The 20,708-nt window shown below is 46.2% G+C and overlaps 3 protein-coding genes and 1 long non-coding RNA gene across 7 annotated transcripts in view; 3 read left to right on the top strand and 1 right to left on the bottom strand.

The window, feature by feature from the left end:
* Positions 1 to 296: 296 nt before the first annotated feature.
* On the top strand, positions 297 to 6,241 carry LOC135399641 (endothelin-converting enzyme-like 1). The gene is made up of 2 exons (XM_064631366.1): positions 297 to 1,198; positions 4,159 to 6,241. Exons 1-2 carry the CDS (start codon positions 370 to 372, stop codon positions 6,126 to 6,128), a joined length of 2,799 nt encoding a protein of 932 aa, XP_064487436.1. The 5' UTR covers positions 297 to 369; the 3' UTR covers positions 6,129 to 6,241.
* LOC135399642 (uncharacterized) lies at positions 3,885 to 7,130 on the bottom strand. Of its 2 annotated transcripts, none has more exons than XR_010424373.1 (4): positions 7,048 to 7,130; positions 5,490 to 6,110; positions 4,138 to 4,277; positions 3,885 to 4,082 (listed from the first exon to the last, which is right to left on the bottom strand). It is a non-coding gene; the product is annotated as an uncharacterized LOC135399642 (long non-coding RNA). The 2 variants fall into 2 exon arrangements; XR_010424374.1 differs by having other exon boundaries at positions 5,490 to 6,099; positions 7,048 to 7,108.
* A 1-nt stretch (position 7,131) lies between these two features.
* Positions 7,132 to 8,223, top strand: LOC135400516 (very long chain fatty acid elongase 1-like). Its single transcript, XM_064632348.1, has one exon. It carries the CDS (start codon positions 7,336 to 7,338, stop codon positions 8,221 to 8,223), a length of 888 nt encoding a protein of 295 aa, XP_064488418.1. The 5' UTR covers positions 7,132 to 7,335.
* Positions 8,224 to 12,183: 3,960 nt separating this feature from the next.
* Positions 12,184 to 20,708, top strand: part of LOC135400283 (beta-hexosaminidase subunit alpha-like) — a 73,408-nt gene continuing 64,883 nt past the window's right edge. The window contains exons 1-2 of one of the 3 annotated variants that reach the window (XM_064632082.1): positions 12,184 to 12,278; positions 20,126 to 20,213. In XM_064632082.1, the coding sequence (XP_064488152.1) occupies positions 12,205 to 12,278; positions 20,126 to 20,213 (162 nt within the window). In that variant the 5' untranslated portion in view covers positions 12,184 to 12,204. Of the gene's footprint in view, positions 12,279 to 12,854; positions 12,956 to 15,640; positions 15,670 to 20,125; positions 20,214 to 20,708 lie in introns of those variants that run through there. The other 2 variants (XM_064632084.1, XM_064632083.1) reach the window with 2 other exon arrangements.

Raw genomic sequence — 20,708 nt, 5'->3', positions numbered from 1 at the left:
TATGATATAGCAACGACAACGACAAAAACGCTTGTTTTTGTTAACTTCGTCTTGTTTGTGTCGCGGCAGTGTGAAAGGCCCTTTATCCGCAGAACATTTACTTTTTCCATCATAATGCTTGAATTTGTTGTCCTTGTGTGTATTAATACCATGCGTGCTCCCTAGAGAGATGTAATGGTGGTGTGCATTACACACATGATTTGTCTGCCTAGTGTGTGGGGCGACACTAATGGCCAACGTCCATTCTGCATGGTGCAGAAGAAGAAAAAGTAGCAGAACTGGATCACGGGGCTGCTTATGTCGGCGAGAAAGAAAGAAGAAAAACTGTCAGTATAATCACACGAGACGTAACGTTTTCCGTTTGTCGTCATGGGCACCAAAGACGTTCCTGACATTCCTGCAGTACCTGGTAGCGAAAATGCCGATGCCGACAAAAACGCCACGCAACTCTTGTCAGGCCCGGATCCAAAGGAATATTCAGCCAAGAGCACCACAGGCACGTCTGCTGACGTCTACCTTAGCGTGATGGGTGCGACTTCGAGAAGGTTCGACTCATCCGATCAATCACTTCTGGGACCCGCGACTGCTTCTGAGAAGCAGGCGTGTATCGCCGCACAAGCTACAGCTAGAACGGATGGAACAGAAGCCAAGCCCGACTCGAAACCGCTCGACACAGTTTCCGGAGGGACGAAAGAAAAACACAAAAAACAGAAGAAAAAACATAACGTGGACAAGTCTGCTTCGAAGGGACGCAAAAAGGATAAGAGCAAACCGACGGAATCCCAAGTACCGAGCACGGCCGAGCCTTCCAGAGATTCTATAAAAATACGGAAAACGCAGCTATCAGAAGCTGTACCATCAAGCGCGTCTGCATCGAAAGAACATGTAACCAGTGAAGAAATCAGTCACTTAGAAACCGTTGGCGAAGTCCCCTCCAAAGAACCCACAAAAGGCAAGCGCAAGAAGGCCTCACAAGTCACGCCCCTCAGCACAGCCCCCTCCAAAGAGAACCTACGAACAGCACTCTCAGAACAAACAGAACACGAGGAACGCCATTATGCGGTCGTGGTTCCAGAGGAAGAACGTGAACAGCAGGTCAAACTCCAAGAACGTGCATATTACGCAACCGACAGTGAGCCGTTGAAGACAGCTGCTTCTTCCATGCTCGGTTCCTGGGAGCCTTCTCCTGCGAGTTCAGGTGGGAAATTAAAGTTTACATATGTATTGGGAAACGCGCTCATACGGACTAAAAAATTTCGCATTATAAATCAACCCCGCTTGAAGACTCAGTAGGGAAATGTACAAATGACGTCAGTAGAGATGACGCGCCCTCTCACGAATTTTCCGAAGCAGCAGCAAAACTGCATAGATTCAGATTCTCTAGGAGTATAGGTGACGTCATCCAGTAAACAACGAGATTTGGCCGAGGCAGACCAACAATTAGGGACGACACAGACATTTCCATCCGTCATCCAGAGTTGGCTTCGCCCTCCTAGCAACGGCGCTCGGGTCTCGCTAAGCTTTCGAAGATTGGCATCAACAGTGGTACGGTGAACGGGAAGAGGCGCAGTGCAGCAAACGGAGGGGTCTGGGCCATGAGACGGCTGTCAGAACAAGTAGCGAAAATATAGCGGCGGCGCTGCTGTCGCCAACTTGTGCGGGCATGCTTTGCAAAGCGTGTCGTCTGCGTCTCAACAATATTGCGAATGCAGATTTTTGCTCTCTTCTGTTCTCACTGGGAACAATTTTAATTGTAATTAATTGTAACTGGAATATCTTAAACATCATCTCATCATTCCTTAAGTGACACTTACTTAAGCCGCGTAAGCAAGCACGTATAGTGGAAATGACATTCGCTTGGTTGGAGTGCACTTCACGCAAATTACACTGAATTAGCCCGTGTGACACGGGGTATTGCTGTCAAACAGGACGCTGGTATCACATGAGTAGAATTTGCAGGATAGATCATACATCGTTGTCGCGCCAAATGACTTGTATCCAGCGATGCCTGCGGCAGTATACTTGTGCAACCGGGCAGGGAAACGATAAAACCTCATACTTTACCTTGGTTTTCGGAGCTGCCATCGACGCAGCAATATGAGCCGCGCGGATCTGGGGTACCCAAACGTACTGGTCGTTGCAAAGGTTGAAACAAAAAAACAAAAAAAAAACAACAACAACAACAACAGTAGCTGCTTACGGCAGGAAGGCGAGAGCGGATTCACCTTCAGTCCGGCTTCGCACCTCGTTGCCGCTTGGGTGGCATGGGGCGCTGTCGTCGCCCCCTCGAAACACTAGCGCACGCTGCCTATAGCCGAAATTCCGTAGGATTCTGAAGACCGCACATTTTATTTCGTAGTGGCAATATTAAAGTTTACATTGAAGCAACGTGATCACACCGGTAGGAGGGAGCGACTCTTCTCTTGTTGCAGGCACTTGTTGCAGATTGATGTGACTCATCATCCACGCTATAGAAGCAAAACTACACTCCTAAAAAAAAGGGCGTACTTTAACTCCTTTTCCTGCCACATATATCACTCCCTTTTGGACAGTACAATTACTCTTAAAAAAGGAGTCTCCTCACTCCCTTCAGACCCTTTAAGTCCCTGAAAGGTGTGAGGAGACTCCTTTTTTAGAGTAATTGTACTCTCCAAAAGGGGAGTGATACATGTGGGAAGGAAAAGGAATCGAAGTACACCCTTTTTTAAAGAGTGTACAGCACATAACACCGTCAGGGTCAAGCAGTGCGCAAGATTATGCCGTGGTCACCTGTGATTTGCGGTCGTACGCGGGTTGGACTCTTTTGTAACCAGTACCATCAATGTCTTGTGTCATACAAAGGCTTACGCCTCTCATAGCACGTTGCGCATCAGGTAACACGGATCTGTATAACCTGTTAATTGCGGAAATAATGCGTCCGCCTTTTGAAACGCTTACGCAGCTGTATTAATTGCTAGAAAAAGGCGTACGCCCTGCAAAATCTGAAGTGATAATGGTATCATTCTGTGCAGTGATTGGCCTTTACCGTGCTATGTGGTGAAGTTACGTTTTAAGTGCGCACAGCACGCCGAAAGCCACCCATTGCACAGAATGATATGGGGAAAGAAAGCACGGGGCGCAAGGTTTTTTGTGACAATTGTCATGATTGCATATATTCGTGTCACCCAACGGCATAGCTTTCCCCCCCTCCCCATCAAATCAGGGGAGAGCACGGTGTCATTGATTTGGGATCAAGGGCGGATCCAGACCCTCGGTTTGGGGGGGGGGTTGTCGGAGAGCGTAGTGGGGAAGGGGGAGAGGGAAATCCAATGTATAAACTGACGCTTTGGGGGGGCAATCGCCCCCCCCCCCCTTGATCCACCACTGTTCGGGATGGCAGTTGGCTAGAAGCGTGTTTGCGGTGGAGTTCAAGAGTGCACCGTCAATCAAAACAATTACTCTCACGGAGGGCAAGCATTCTTAAGAAGGCGATGGTAGAAGTGCAAGGGTGCAGGCGAGCTGGTACATCGTAAAAACGACAATAAAACCTGAGACACGGAACAAAAAAAAGACGACACGACACTTTGTTTCAGAACGACACGTTCTGTGCTGTGTTTGAGAACGACACGTTCTCAAACACAGCCACCCATTTAATGACAACCTGCACTTCCAATAACCTCCTGATGGGTCGAAAGGGGGAAACAGAGGAAACACTATCGCAATTGCCCCGCTTTTCCAAGAGACCAGTGTTTTGAAAAAAGTGCGTGACCCGTTTGGGCGACTCGTAGCTGAGTACAAAGAGATTAAGTCACCAGGCAATTGCGTTAGTGTTCCCTCTGTTTCCCCCCTTTCCACCCATCAGGAGGTTATTGGAAGTGTAGGTTGTCATTAAATGGGTTGCTGTGATTGAGAACGTGCCGTGTTGTCTTTTTCTGTTCCATGTCTCAGGTTTTATTGTCGTTTTTTTTAAGAAGGCGAGTTCGTGAGCATTGCACAAAGGAAAAAAAACCTTAAACAGGAGGCGGGGGGGGGGGGGGTGATGACTCAGACTTGCTGTTGTTGGCCTCATTCCAGAGCTTGAGAACTTCACCACATAGCACGGTCTGTCAACGTAAACTTTCATGTACGATAGTATTTAATGACACTGAACAACTGTACCTCACAAGTTCGCTTTTGCAGTATTGCAGGGGCGAAAAGAAGACCTCCTGAGGCGTCGTCACCACAGAAGAGTCAAAATTGGCACAGACGTTATGCTGCTTGTCGCCGCCGTGGCAGTCCTAGTAGTATGCTTACTCGTCCTAAAAATATTGGAGGAACCTCAACCGGAGCGCTTGGCCATCAACGATGGCAAATCATGGTGCAACATATCTCAGAGTTGCATTGACGCGCAAGAATATCTACACCACATCATCAACTCCTCGATTGATCCCTGCGAGGATTTCTATGGCCATGTCTGCAGCAAGTGGACCAAGCCGAAGAGATTCCTCGACAGTTACCTGGATCAATTGGTTCACGCCATGAGGGTAAATGTATTCGACCATCTAGACGGCATGAGAGACAGCCCAGCAAACCGTAACCCGTCGCAAGCCATGTCCGTCTTTTTCAAGAGCTGTTTCATATTCCTCACGGAAAGTCAGCAACTCGACAGTGTGGTGGACGAAGCGATTGGATCTTTGATGATTAATACCACGGCGTGGAAGAGTGCAAAAAGTCTGACAGACATTTTTCCTGAATTGGTTCGACTCTCTCTCGTGTATGGTGCGCACAGTGTTATCAAGATCACAGCGACTGTGATATCCAACGTGGTCGTTTTTGTAGATATTGGTCAAAGTGTGGCCAGCACGTATGAACGGTTGTTTGACGGCATGCTTAAGGAATACTTGAAACGCGTAATAAGTTTCGTTTCACAGAACAATACCGATATTGATGAAAGCCTCATTCACTTCGATGCGCGACTGGAAGAACAATATACCAAATCAAAGAACGCCATTCTTGAACGACTCTCAATAAGCGACTTGCGCACCAATATCGAGACTAACGTCTGGGTATCCGCACTTAGAACGGCCCTGAGAAGAGAAGATATCGACAAAGAAAGCAAAATTTTCGTGCGAAGTCCGAAGACGATGCGGTCTATGCTCAAGGAAGTTTCAAGTTTCTCTGCTTCTAATAGAAATATGTACCTCCTGCTCTCTGTGCTTTCTGACGTACTTAACCACGACTTCAACGCACGCTACCGTCTAAACGGCACTGGCGAGCAGACTGAATGCTTGCGTCTAGCTAGCGTGTACTTCAGTTCAGCATTCCACCAGTACATCGTGGATAACTTTCAACCTTCAGCAGCAGAAAACGAAATATTTCGCATGGAAACCAACATCCGCAAAGCATTATCGGATCGAATAAAGGCGACGTCCTATGTCGCACAGTCAAAGCGCTCCGAAGTCGTCGATACGATCGATAAGGTACCATTGTGGGTGGGAAACATAAACCATGCACCTCGACGGCCGACTTACAATTTTTTGGGTCCTTCCTTCGTGAGGAACGTTGTTCTCTTGCTGAAGGCTCAAGCAGAGCTGCGCAGGAGTGGCGTCAAAGACACCACCTTACCGTTATCCCAATGGCAGTTTGCTGGAAATGTGGGATATGTGCGGCGGGACAACGTGGTGGTAGCGTCCACACCCGTCTTGCGTCCGAGTGCGTTTTACGCCGACGAAGGCAAGTGGCTGAACTACGCTACTGTGGGCAGTCTGTTGGCGGAAGGGTTCGTTCAAGCGGGCTTGGAAAACCTGGCAACATTTCCACCCGAGGAAGAAGATTCCCCTGTCCTGGAGTGCTACAGGTCTACCATCAGTGCAGTGCTTGGGAATGACAATACGTCCGACACCCACTTGAACGAGTTCATTGCCATGAAGCTAGCCCTGGAAGTTGTCTACGAGATAAAGGCGTTCGATGCAGATGAGAGTCACGAAAGTACTCAGCTGTTCTTTCGTAGATTCTGTTTAGTAGGATGTGGGATGTCTTCATCACGTGATCACCTGCTGCCTGGAAGTATCCGTTGCAACCTTCTTTTGCCTGCCCAACCGGAATTCTCACGAGCCTTCGGCTGTGGCGTCCACTCGAAATCTGTGCGAAGACTGATCGACTGTCATTAGATACCCAGATACCCCTAACGGCATTGAACAGTTATATTCATCAATGATACAATCAAGTTTAATTATTCGCTCTGTGGACCACGCAAAAATAAACGCACGGAATAAAGAGCTACAAGTAGTATGGTCGTTCTGGTCCTCCCGATTATCTTCGCAATGACTGGTATATTCGAAAACTGCGGTATAAAATAATTGGTTATTACTAATTATTCCTATCTCTTAAGCACCACTTCGCTCAGCAAACCTATTGTTTCACTTCGTGGAAAACATGTTCGTATTCTCTGGGGTACTCCCCTGGGGTATTATATTCCCCTCTCACCATATCTGTCACGAGTCTCGGGATTCTGATGCGTATAGCACCAACAGATCTGTGAACAATAGAAAGATTCGAACTCCACGAATTGCACGAAGGGTGCCGGGTTGACGGAGAAGTGAAAGTGGACATTTAGTTGTAGCAAACAAGAACATCGAAATTTACTCTCTAACGCGCGCAATACCCATAGCGGCTGAAATGATGTACACTTCTTGGCAACAACAATCGCCAACAGACATATGCGGCGCATGAGACACTAACGCACGCTAATCTGGTTCACAGGCTAATCACAATCATAGAACTCATAATACGACGAAAGGGAGTGCTTATCCGCAACGAGAGGCGTCTGTAAAGTTGTGGGGACAGCCACGAAAGTCGGTTTCCGCTACAAAATGACAACGATCTTGTCGGCTGTTATACTGTAAAACAGCACATGAGTTACCTACGAACAAATCAACACAGACAGAGTTAACATGTGTGATGCACTTGTCCTGCTTTGTGTGCCTAGCCAATTTAAAGTGCCCACTCTATGACGTAACGCTGAATTGGATTGAATTACATTGACTGATAGTAAGCGGGATGGAACTGGTCGTCCCCACAGAAACTTACCGTGAACTCTGACGCGAAAGCGAGAAATTCGCAGATCGGTAGCCACAGCCGTGAAGCGTGGACGTCCTATAGTGCTACAGCCATTGTTCTCTTCTGTCTGATATGCATCAAGCAGCGTTTGAAAAGACAATACATGCTTACTACGGATCGTGACGTAGCGAGCCGAAGGACGGGGAAAGGTACGGGAACAAAATATTTGCATACTTACGGAAGCCGTGGGTTATTAGAATGTTCAACGAGCGTTCCGCACATTGGCTGCCCCGTTAAGCAAATCTCTACTCATTCCGGATGACTTGGCGCTTTCAAGGCCTTCGCTCGAATGTGCTTCATATGAAGGGCCGTCCCTGGCACTCGAAGCACAATATTTTTCTTGCACCTGCCATGAACCAGTCGACGGAGATAAACCTGCACCAGTACTACATACTCTTGGCCGACTCCAGAACGCGGTCATGGCCTCTAATGGGAAGCCCAGTGCCGATCGCAAGTATCATCGCCTTCTATTTGCTCTTCGCCACACACCTCGGACCTCGTTTGATGAGAGACCACAAGCCACTGAACATCAGGAGGATCGTCTGCATCTACAACGTCATCATGGTGTGCCTCAGCTTTTATTTCATCTACATTTCCATCCAGTACGTGGTGATGTTTAAAGGGGGGTACCTGCTCTGTCTGCCATCGGACTCTCGTGCGTCACCCGAGAACATGTACTTCCTGACGCGAGCCTGGTACTATCTCCTCATGAAAGCTGGTGAGATGCTCGACACTGCGTTCTTCGTCCTGATGAAGAAGGACTCCCATTTGTCGTTCCTGCACATACTTCACCATTCGCTCGCCTTGTGGTCCGTGTGGTTGACGCTTACAATTGGAGTGACGGGACAGGTGTATTCCTTCCCGCTGTTGAATTCGGCCGTGCATGTAGTGATGTACAGTTACTATGCCATGGCTGCGATGGGGCCCAGTGTGAAGCGACACCTGTGGTGGAAGAAGTACGTGACGCTCTGCCAGATCGCTCAGTTTGTGCTGCTTTCGTGCCACGCGTTAATTCCCGTGTTCGTGGACTGTGGTTTTCCCAAGTTCCTCTCCGCTGTGGGAGCGCTCGAAGGGTTCCTTTTCGCTGCCTTGTTTTCGGACTTTTACTATACCCGCTATGTGAGAAAAGTAAAGAAAGTGACATGACCTTGCTTTGTTTCTGTCTCTCATTGCAGATCGCTCTAAACATAGAACTTCCTTATTTGTTGAAAACGAGCAGCGTACGCTTTCTCTCTCTTTTTTAAATTTTTATTTATTTATTTATTTTTCGTTATTGGAAACTTTATCGACGACAACAGGCAGTTGTGACAGTTTGGACGGACGTTAACTGTGCGTGTACCCACCTCTGAAATCGGAAAAGATAACCGTATCATTCTGCGCGATGGCTGGCGTGGACCGTGTCGCGCGGTGAGGTTCTGTTTTCAGTGTGTTCCTACGCAGCATGAAATTCACCTAGTGTGTTCCTGTATAATACTGACGGGGTAGGGTGCCGCATAGAAGCAGACTGCACGAGTAGACATTCTCTAAATATTATTGATGGTGGAATCGCTTTAAACGGAACCTGAAGAGAATACGATATGTTCCATTGATCGAGAATTACGTGAAATTGTGACGTAGGACATTATATTCAGTCTAAGGTTGTGGCATCAGGAGTGCAAGAACGAAACGCCCGCTTGTGCATGTAGAAAACACAGATAAGAAAAAATATGCTAAAAGCAGAATAAAAAAGTTTTGGGAGGTTCACAAACGTCGTTATTATGATACACAACCATTGGTTAAGCTGTGAGATCTGTCTTTCTTCGTGACAGCTATCAGATCCACTTTTTTAAAGTATGTCATCCATGGGCGAAATGTTCCGCATAAAGAGTTTTGAATATTGCTGTGCAGAAAAAAAGAAAAAAAAGAACCTGTTTCTGTTCTGTTTCTGAAGCGCTCCATTTGCCTGTTGAGAGGTCGCCATCCCCCTCCCCTCCTGATTTGCCTACCTCTTCCTGAGGTCTCTATGCTTCGCTCTCCTGCCAGATTTTAACCATAATACTGCTTTCCGAACAAGCCTCGCACAAGACTTAGTTTGTTTTAGAATAAGCGTTGCGCGGATCCAATGTAGTTTTTGCGCCGTAGTTGACGAGCGACGCGCGGTTGGTGGTGACTGCGACACAGTGTTGCCCGTCGTCTTCAATTTAAATTTTCTAAACAAACTATAACCGCAGTTGGGACGAAAATTGGGACTTTAGAGTAATGAGGGCTCAGGATATCGAGCAGATAAATTTTCTTATGTTACAGCTTTATACTTGCTCTACAGTGTTAGCGATAGCTCGTAACCCAAGTAATGGTAAATAGACGCTGTCACGTACTTTCTTGGGTATTTATTTGCCTATAGGGCTACAGGGTGCTGCAAAATTCATCAGCAAAATAGAGTAACTACAACCAACACCGAAGACACTCAAGAGGTTACGCAAAACAGTTACACGCAACAACAATTGCCAGCACTGTGCGGGACAGACATCTGAACCCGCCAGAGTGTATACCCGCATGGACTCTTGGGTTGCTCTGGATGACTTTTGCGTCAAGTGGATTCACATGGTCGAGTATGGGTCTACATATTCGGAAAGGCTTTCATCGAAACGATATTATTGCACCTACTGATCGATAGTGGCAAATGGTGAAGGGGACAGTAATAAAGACAGCTTCAAACAGTATTACTATACTATTACTATAACACATCTCGAGCACATCTTCTCCATTGTCCGCCCTAGCAACCGTCGGGATCCACGCTTTCAGTGTCTCTAAATCAGATATGGGCTCTCGCCCTCCAGTATGTCAAAATGGCTTGGACCGTGGCCAAATCCGGTCCACAAACGCTGTGCCCTGAAAGCACTTTTAGAGCTTCTAGCCACCGTAGGATAATACAGCCTGCAATGGGGTAGAGTATCATCGCTGGGCGGTGAAACTCCCCACTTGTTGTTGTTGTTGGCGAGAAGGAGGAGGAGGGAGGAGGAGTGTCGTTGGGAGGAACCCGAGAGGTCTGCCTGCCTGATTAGGCGGCATGTTTCTCGGGAAGGGAAAGGTGGTGAAGAGGAGGAGAGGAAAGGGTGAAGTGGAAGAGCGGAATCCGCTCGGGGGGAGGATAGCTGCGTCCATGGGCCGACTTCAGGGGAACTGTGCCGGCATACGCCTATTACACATCTGAGGGAAACCCAGGAAAAACCCCAGACGGCACAGCCGGCCAGCGGATTCGAACCGCGGACCTCCCAGTCTCCAAGCGCACGCGTTACCGCTGCGCCACCGGAGCTGGTGTTGGCGAGAATACACTCCAAAGCCGAGCATTAGCCAGACTTTGACGATCATTAGCTTGACTAGAGTTACAACCAATTCCAGGCGTTGCGAACCCGGACGAAACTTTGAGAATTCCGGCCTCTTCCGGGACAGCGTGGAAACGCGCCGTGGCCAGCCCTTTGGAGCAGTATCATCGGCGACAAGAATCAGAATACCACTACGTACCGACAGAATACCACTGACGACGTAACTTTTGCAACCGCTCTCCGTTCCCACAACATTGTTCAGCCGACGTAGAGTTAGGCAGAATGATATTCTAGTTAACTAAAAAAATGTTGTATATGGTAACAGTCGTCGCTGTAGAAAGCACGGTGATCTCGGCCTGCTGATCAGGGTTTCCGATTGCAAGGAAATATGCGTAATGTTTAGCACATCATAAGGACACTTAAACGTCTAGCGCAAAATGTTCGCATTGGCTGCCGTCTAGCGACGTCGGTGTACTTTTTTTGAACGGGAAACCACGTAGATTTGACACGTCATCGATACCACGTGCTTTCTCCTTTGCGCCATCGTTCAAAAGTACATAGGTGATGCTACGGTAATGGTACCCAGGCGCTCCCAAAGTAAGAAGCAATCCTCACTGCGCATTGCATAAAGCACTGCGCTGTGACGACTTCCTTGATAGTCCAAAGCGGTATCCTGTTCGAAAACTGCCTAATAAAGCCTTATCTTATCGCACATTACGTGCACCACAAGAAAGCAGCTGTTTTCGAGGTTGAAATATGGCAGTCGTCGGGAGATCCAGACTGCGGCAGGATTCCAACCAACACCTATTCATTGCTTGTCACGTGCGCTTCCCATTATGCCACACCGGCACCACTTCCCACGGTCTTGCGTACTTCTTGAGGCTCCAGCGGTGTTTCCGTGTACGTCCTAGGCTACTGTCATTGTTTTTGTGATATTTCCGCTTTTGTTGAATTTCCCCTCAGTCGTGTTGCCTTCGTTTAACGAGGTTTTATTATACAAGGGTGTTTGCTCTAACGTGTCCACAAATTATATTTAAAGCGAGCGATAAAAGAAAAGCAAGTGGTACTTTTCTGCTACTTGAGTAAGAAACAGGTACTGCTTCACTAGTACCACCTGTTTCCTAGTCAGATAGCTGAAAAGTAGCGCTCGTTTCTCTTTTATCGCTCGCTTTAAATTAAAGTTAATTTAAATTAAATTTAAATTAAATTTAGAACTATGATTTTTTCGTGGTTTGTCTGATTTGACAGATTTTTCATGTACCAGCTCCCGTGGAAGAGTGGTTAGGATGATCGCTCTCCGCGCCGAGACTGGGGGGTGACACAGGTTCGAATCCTGCCACAGGCTGTGCTGTATGAGGTTTTCCCTGGGTTTTCCGAAGACTTTCGAGGCGAATGTCGCCACAGTTCCCCCTGAAGTCGGCCCAGGGCGCATACTAACCCCGCTGTCCCCTACTCATTCCTGCTGTCCTCTCTCCATCTGTCCACGTCTGTACACCGCTCATAGCCGCAGTTGCTTCGCGGAGCTAACGCAGGATTTCAAAAAAAGATTTACATGTATAAAAGTCCCATTAATTTGATTTCATTATCTAATAACCACGGTCTTGGTCATGGTCTACGAGATCGTCTCTTTAACGTGTTGCCATGCATTTATTTCCTCTCTAACGTGTTCAAACGTTAAAGGATTACTTCACAGGGTGTGGCGACCGCGCCGTCGACTGCTTTCTAGAGCAGGTGTTTACGAGAACTTTCAATTTTCTTCACGAGTTGAGATACGAAGAATACGAGGGCGTGTGAAAACGTGACCGGGAACAGTATGAGCGCATAAATGTTTCGGAGCAGCTTGCGTCACCGTGAGTGCTCCGCTTCAGACTTCCTCGGCAGCTCATGCAAGAAAGCGAGGTACTGTACGCCGTTGAACTATACTCACCAACTGAAATTCTTCGCATATACGGATCACATTACCTTCGTTGTTGAAGCGATTGCTTTTGCAGAACAACTTGTGACGAAAATTACAGAAACAAATCGACAGGAGAACTCGATAGAACCACCTAAGCAATAATATTCCTAATCTCACCGCACTCTTAGCGTCGCCTGAATTCCCTTATTATTCACTTCCAAATTATGGTGAATTGGGGTTCATTCTTAACCGCTGCGTGAAGCGTATACGAAGAGGGGAGTCAAGTCCTGTAGATCACATAAACAAAATACAGAAACCGACACTGAAGATTTTTGTTTAAGTTTAATTTGTACAAGCTTTCGCGTAGAGGTCCACGCTTCCTTAGGTGAGGAAGCGTGGACCTCCACGCGAAAGCTTGTACAAATTAAACTTAAACAAAAATCTTCAGTGTCGGTTTCTGTATTTTGCCGCTGCGTGAAGAAAATTTACCGCGGTCGCGAATGCAGAAGCCATAAATCATACGAGTACGCTGGCTATCAGAAGAATCAATATCTATAGAGCACGAGATTGAAGTGTTCGCTGAATGCAGAGGCGGACTTTGACACCTAGATGCGATAGAATCTTGGAAAGGCAACTGTGGGTATCAGTCAGATGCTTAGTCGGGAGGGTCCAGGATGTTGTGAGTATTTGCCTCTTTTTCTCTTTCTCTGAAGGAATGTTTTAAACGAGTACGCGAACGGGAGCTACCGTATTAAGGAGTAACATTTTCAGCGTTGAATGAGAGGACGCGTCTCGAATTTGTAAAATGTGGCATAAATATTAGGGGATTTATCTACAGTGCATGGAAATCTCATTGCAAACTTCGGATGTGTCGCGAGATGGAGATAGATTTGACGCGATTATGACCTGTGTTGAAAGTTTTACAGACGACGACAGTCAGCCCCCAGAGCGTGGCTCGTGCCACATGCACTTGGTCATTTCTTGTATCAGCTGTGCACCAGTAAACACCTTCACCCCGTCTCTCTGTCCTGTCTTCTACAACCTGTACATTTTTTACCCTTTATAGTGTGTTCTTTTTTTTTTTTTCACTCTGGGCCTTTTCGATGTTTTTCTACGGGCTCTCCATGTTTATGTGTCTTAAGACTATACCAATATCGGGGAAGCCAGCTTTGACCGCGACAAGAATAACATCTTTATCATTTTCTCTGTAGTATCTAATGTCACAATGCTTTCGCAGCGGAAACTGCTTTATTCCAAAGTGCCCTTCGATGATGGTCGACCGTGAAGTAGAGGTCGGTTGCTTTGGTACGTAAATACTGCCAGGGTATATCGAAATAACGAAAAGCCGCCCAACGAGACCGTATCGCACGACCAAGCTAGCTCGCTCGTCTCCTGCGCATAATTTGAAATAAGGCAGTTTGAACAGTCAGACTTGCTTCTCTCCCCATAATATCTTGTGTAATGTAACAACTGAACACCTACTGGCTCAAAGTAAAATATTTGAAGCAGGTACAGCCAGCAAAATTAATGTTCGTTCAGTATAACTCGTCGTATTCATCACATTTCATGTGAGAGAGAAATACATAGAAATAAATAAAATAGTTGGTTCTTAAATCGAAAAAAGGACTGCGTCCCCTTTTCACGAAACTCCAAAACACCTTTACCTACACTCTTAAAAATGAGCTTCCCCACATAGCACGATCCTAGCCAACCATCATCCCGAATGACAACGTTCTCGCCCCTGATTTGTTGAAAACGGGGGGCGCAAAATAGGCTCCACCTCCTGTTTTCAACAAATGAGGGGCGAGAACGTTGTCATTCGGGATGATGGTTGGCTAGGATCGTGCTATGTGGGGAAGCTCATTTTTAAGAGTGTAAAGCAGACACCCAAATTTGCCAACTGGATTACCACCTACCTAAAATCATCTTTTAAATTGTACATTTAGCTATATGCCTCCATAATGTTCAAGTTCCATGCCTAAATGGAGATTTACCAGATTTTTTGCGCAGGCGTGTATAAAGAAGGGGCGTCCTCAACCACTTCATCTCTGACTCATCACATCTGTAATCTAGGCTGACATGTGAGCGTGCGTCTCTCGTTGTAATGTCACTCTGTTGTGTTTCGATCGATAGCGTCTGCATCCGAATGGCACGTGATCGCCTCTTAAAGTGCAGCTCCGCTGCTGTTCCGAAAGTATGAAGACGTTGTGATATTCAAAACCGTGGTCCCAACTTCATTCATAAACGCACATTGCTTTCCAAATTTCCATACTACTTCGTGAGAAATTTGAGAAAAACTACCGGGCGGCGGTTCCACTTGTGACGTTATACTTGGAACTGCGCGGATTGGATAGCCACACCTAGCCAGCTCTGCCTGGAAACCAGTTTGTGTTTACACTACGTCATGGCCGCTGTATCGTGCTGAAATAGCTGTCACGAGCTATCGGGGCCCACCGCACCGTTTTATCATGTTTCTTATAAGAAATACTTCGTCTTCGAGCACGTACTCGTTCTCGTTCTCAATAGCTTTGGTAGTGCTTTCTGCACGTGCAGCAAGTCCGCGCATAGTGCGCTGCCAAAGCTATTGAGAATGCGTACGAGTATGTCACACGTTAGGTGTTAGGTCTTGTTGGTAGCATGAAGCACAGTGCGGGCACAGAATGTCCGCTCACGACGGCCGTCGTTGCACAACGAGGCCATCCTGTAAGGCTTGTTAAAGAAGACCGGCAAAACTATCTTTGAGGCTATTAACGATAGCAATTATCACGGAACACACCCAAAACATTCACCTTCGCCCATAGATCTCCGCCATCGCATCGACGATTTGGCGTTAGCCAAGCCATGAGCGCGGCTAAGCCAGGACGAAGCCGGGATTGGTCAGGGTTTGCCGACCACAGGACCGCCGTCCCAGGGAAATTCAAAAAATTGTTTTCTTAAAAACTACAAACAAATGGGTGAAAATTTTTCACATGTATGCTCCCTGTGCGGAAACGAACGCACAGCCCAAGCATGGCTCCATTCTGTCGCAGTCGAAAATCGGCGGAGCTGAGCTTTAACGTTTTCTTTCATATGACAATTAGAAATGTTTACTACGAGGCTGGGCGAACAAGTAACAGCAAATTCATTTTTTTAATTGCATAATATTAGAAGAACACTTCATCCTTTTTCGACATAGTTCCCTTCGCGCTCGACATTTGTGCTCCAACGCCCACGTTCAACGGCACATGTGCGCGCCAAAAAAAAAAAAAAAAAAGACGAGAAATAAATCGCGTCCAGACTCCGAAGCCACACATGTACCGCCGTTCTCAGGTCGTCGTCTGTGTCGTAGCTCATTTCGCTGCGACCAGCCCTGACAAGTCCGAACAGATGAAAATTACTCATGTGCGAGGTTCGGTGAGTACAGCGTATGTAGGCATGCAGTCGCAACGCAGACTTATGATTTTCTCCGCTGTCGTACGTGCATGCCGTGTGGGAGCTCGTATTGTCGAGCTACAACAACACACCACAGCTCCATGACCCTCACAAACCACGAGTCTTTGACCGGATTGTATAGGCTTCAAGTGGTTCTCAACCAGGTCAGGGAGTGATGCGCTGTTCACAGTGAGCCCTTTGGCCACGTAATGTTCCACAATTGGGCCTTTCTGGCCTCTGAAGACCGTGAGCATGAGCCTGTGCACACCGTATAGGAGCTTCCTTGGTAACGTAGTGCGCTGCTACTCCTTGCTTGCTCTGTGGGTCTCTGGCTCGGCGTAGTGGATCGAGCGTTCGTAACCAGCGACAGATGCATCGAAGATAGTGTTCTTGGCCTTCATAGCGTCGTAGTAGCGCCTCGCAAGTATCGGCACGCCGCTCCTTGAGGTCCAGGATAAGATGTTTTGGTACCCACCTGGCGGATAGGTTGTGGTACACTGCACAATGCCATGTATGACATTATATGCGCCGAGCCGTGATAAATGTTCAATTCTTCAGTCACTTCGTCGATGCTGACACGTCGGTTTACTTGTATGAGCCGTTCGATCTAAGAGATTGTGTCCGACGCCGTCGAAGAGTGAACCCAGCCAGAGCGAGGAGCGTTTGTCAAGCTTGACACTCCACTTTGTAACTTTCTCTGTCACTCTTACACTTGTCCAAGTGACACACGGGCCTCGTCATACTGCTTCAACATTCTGCTATGAATATCCGCAGGCTTTTCACTCTCTGCAGCCAAAAGTCGGGTCACCGAACGCTGTCGTCTACCCAACGTAACCCCCCCCCCCCCCCCCCGAACGCTGCTTCTTACCTGGTGCATGCTAAAGTGCGGCCAACTTGAACTGGGCCGCCTTGCTGGAAGTGTTATGGTCACGTAACGTTCCCAAGAAGCCGCCCTTCATGAGTGCATGGCTTGCTCTTGTGGCGGGCAAAACATATCTGCAGCTTACATAGCAACAAAACGTAGCAACTTATATGACGAAATTTCATTTTTCGAATGGCTGAATAGCAGTTACTGTTTGGCTCTACCTCGTATTTCACAGGTTCTAGTATGTATGACCCAACCCTTCTGCACACCGTCGGTACTGCATAGCGTCGGTACTAGTGGTATTGCTACCGTATTCGCAACTTTTTTGGGAAACGGAGTAGCGATCCCATTGCAATTCAAACAAGTACAAGTAGACATGCCTTGATCGTCTTGATAACGGAACCTTTGACGTCCTGCGAATGGCCTGCGATTCGTAGTCGGGGTGCACAGCGCTCACTCATCACCTTCTATGTTCTCCCTCTCTGTTTTTCTCTATATATCTGGAGTACCTTGTCCTGCGGTGAGAGGGCTCGCATCTCCATTTTTTTGCTGCCACCTTCATCATCATCATCTAGTACAGGGGAAAAAAACAAAAAAGTAGTTCCGGCAGAAGTACCGCTACCGCTACTGTGCATAAAGAAACGAGACACACACAAAACTGTTTTTATTGTTGCGTTCTCTTTTGTATGTCATTTGTTTGGGTTACTGTCTGTTCCCTTATTGACATGTCCGGCAACTATCCTTAATTTCGACTACCGTCACAAGCTAATAATACAGTTCTCTTCCAGTAGCTCAGAATGTCAAAATATATTTCCTTATTGTGCATCCGAATACTTTATAGCGTTTTGGCAAATACTTAGCATTGAATAACACTGCAATGGGGATATATTTTAGATTAGGTTACGAATTACAAAGCAACTGCATGCGCGTTGATGATATCACATTGTTTCAATTAAATGTTTAATTATAATTTTCATATTATGATATTTTAATATTTTATTCTAATTAATTTTATTTAATATTTATTATTATATACGATTATATTATAATGTTATGTTGTTTTACCATTGTTCCTAAACTAATTATTTTCTGTAATTTTATTGGTTTATTGACTTCTATTTACGTTTTACTTCGTGGCAGGGAAACAGTATGTTGTGTCGTGTAAAGCAGGAATGGAGAAAAAAATCGGAATCATAGCAAAATGTCTCCATGGTAATTTCACGCACAAGTTCACACGCTTAAGTTATTTTTTTTTTTTCCTTATTATCTTTTCCGTCTTTTTCTGAGTACGATGTTGAACAAACATTGAGCCTAATTCGTTTTATATTCGTCGATATATGGCCTCGAATGTTGCTCAATTATTACATTTTTTTACATAAGATATGTAAGGCCGCAAGCAGTGAGCTTTCCTTTCTTTGACGGTCCCCTCATTGAGCTGTTCTGCGACATGGAGACTGGAAGCGCAGGGTTCGAGCGCTCGTGCACGCTTCACCTCGACACGACGAGTGCTAGTTGGCGTGAATCCATGATGGCGTAAACACGAAGCAAAAGACGCTCCTCGGTCCCGCTGTATTTTGTGCCGTGTTTATACCTTAACCTCGACGGCTGTTACATTCTACTTCACAGAGGTGGTAACGTCTTATGTACTTACACATAGTAGTTTGTATATCTATCGGGGGAAAAAAATGAATGTGTGAATATTTCAGAGAAGGGATGCATTTAATACGAGGAGACACGAGGAAGATCCAGCAGCCCAGTGACAGCAAATAGAATTAAAAGCTTGAGGCTTCGATACCCCGATACCTTTGAATACCTTGACGATACTTGAGTATACTTGGATACTTCAGGTTTGGGTATGCGTCGAACACATAACTGTTCTCGTACAGCAAAGAGTCACGAAAAAACTATTGCGTTGCTTATACAGGGTGGTCCATCAACCATGATAGAAATTCATAGTAAAAAAGGTAGGCCCCGGAGAGACATGCGGTCAAGGGATTTTTTTCTGCCAATAACTTTTGCCACATATTGGTCACATTTTTATTTCATTTCAATTCACAGAAAGTTAATTTCTTGAATTGAACTCCGAAATTTTCCAAGGCAACCTAACGTTTTCTTTGCGGAAATGGGTTCCCCGTGGTCATTTTACTCAGTATAGCAAATAATCCCACTCGTAACGCAATGGCAATTGCCGAAATAAATTCGCCGAAAATCCGTGGAAATGAGCCCTTGGAAATGGAAATGAGCTCGTAGTTTGAGCGCAAAGCTGCGAAGAAAGGAGGTTACATTGACATGCCACACGAGGGGGGAAAGGGTTACAAGCCTTACCCACGGAACAAACACGCGCAGTGAGTGCGGGAATCAGAGCTATGTTATCAAAAATGATATCACCCGACGGCTTGTAACCCTTTCGCGCGAGGGATCTGTTCAGCACACCCTTGAAAAATCATTTTCCTCGTGGAAAGAGCGCCTCGCGGAACGAGAAGATGTCGTGACGTATGCAACTCCCCTCACATGACCGGTAACGTACAGAGGCACAGCTCAAGCATGTACAAGCGGCGCGCGAGCTGCGGAGGAACGACAATGAAACATGGCACGGGGCCTTCTCTACGTCACGAGAACGTCGTCGGCTGTCCACGGCTGCATTATTGGACTGTTGTTTGTAAATTCGGTTGCACAGCTATAACGCACCGATGAGCGAAAATATTTTGTACGGTGACTAGTCCTGGTGGAGACAGAGGAGGAAAGATTTCGAGCGATGTTAAACGTCAACTCATTGCTCCTTTATGACGTATCCATTGCCAACGTAGAGCGTGGTCTCTTCCCCCTTTTGTTACCTGTTTACTCATGTATTCCTTGTTTACCTACACTCTTAAAAATGAACTTCACCGCACAGCACGCTCCTAGCCAACCATCATCTCAAGTGATATCGTTATCTGCCCTGATTTTTTTAAAAACGGGAGGCGTACGCATTTTTTGTGATACTTATGCTGTTCATAATTGTCACAGAAAAGGCGTACGCCTCCCGTTTTCAACAAATAAGGGCAGATAACGATATCATCCGAGATGATGGTTCAATATTTATTAACAACACTTTTATTGTAATGATAATGATTATGATGCATCGCCACGGGCGATGCATCATAATCATTGTCATTACAATAAAAGTGTTGTTACCCGACGAACCACATGCTTCTCTGCGTAAGCGCTGTTCAAACGTATCACTGTGACAATAAAACATTTAATCAACACACATATCGAGGCGATAGTTTCATTTTTTCGTTGGTTATAAAAGCTTGGAATGAACCATGTGCGTTCCATGATGCCTTGTGACCAATTGTGACACTATGGGGATACTGGAAATTCATAGTAATTTTGTGTTGATAATTCTTCCTTATTATTCAATTACACTCTAGGTATTTTTTTTTAATTCCCGCTCCAGTTGTTACGAATGCACTGCATTTTCATTGGTACTTGACACCTTATGTCTGGAGTGCTCGAAGTATTAACATCTGAATATGTAACTTGACTGTACGTATGCATAGCGGAAGTTCATGAATTTATTTATTATTTCAGCAGCAGTACGAAGCACGTTCTGGCAATCTTCCTCCTCGTCAACATCGTCGGTGGTAACGAGATTGAAACATCGAAGACAGTAGAAGTAGTAAGTAGAATATGAGAAGACAGCTTTTGTTGTTTTGTCGTGCACTTCGGCGTACTGTCCGATTCTCGCGTTGCAGGGCTGGTGTTGCTTCGCGAGAACCATCAAATATGACGTTACAGCAGAAGATTCGTATAGGCTTTTGGAAGCTCGAAAAAACAAAAAAAAAACAAAAAAGTGTAAGGAGAAATACAAATTGCAACTACAACCTCCGGGATACCTATTCGCACAAAATGTCTTCCTGTAAGTAATTCCGGCACGCAAGAGAGCTTTCATTTCAATCTCGCGGGTCAAGAAGGCTCCTCCCTCGGCTGCTTGTCTGTGACGTCACGTCACCTGCCCAATCGTAAGGCGCGCGCCTTCTTTCTGTGTTGCACTGTTGTATATGTCGCAGCACGTCCCGCATCTGCACTCTAAGAAAAAAAAAAGAGTAAAATGAGGAGTAATTGCAGCTGCTAGTCCCCTAGACTGCAATCACCCCCCATTTCCGTCCCCTAA

The sequence above is a fragment of the Ornithodoros turicata genome, chromosome 7 (genome assembly GCF_037126465.1).
Source record: "Ornithodoros turicata isolate Travis chromosome 7, ASM3712646v1, whole genome shotgun sequence".
Classification (NCBI taxonomy): domain Eukaryota; kingdom Metazoa; phylum Arthropoda; class Arachnida; order Ixodida; family Argasidae; genus Ornithodoros; species Ornithodoros turicata.
Note: the sequence above shows the minus strand (reverse complement) of the source record. Positions and strands in the feature narration are given on the sequence as shown.

Coding starts and splice junctions, on each gene's coding strand:
- LOC135399641 (XM_064631366.1), top strand. CDS start 370: ATGGGCACCAAAGACGTTCCTGACATTCCTGCAGTACCTGGTAGCGAA. Junction 1,199..4,158: donor GCCTTCTCCTGCGAGTTCAG/GTGGGAAATTAA, acceptor TCGCTTTTGCAG/TATTGCAGGGGCGAAAAGAA.
- LOC135400516 (XM_064632348.1), top strand. CDS start 7,336: ATGACTTGGCGCTTTCAAGGCCTTCGCTCGAATGTGCTTCATATGAAG.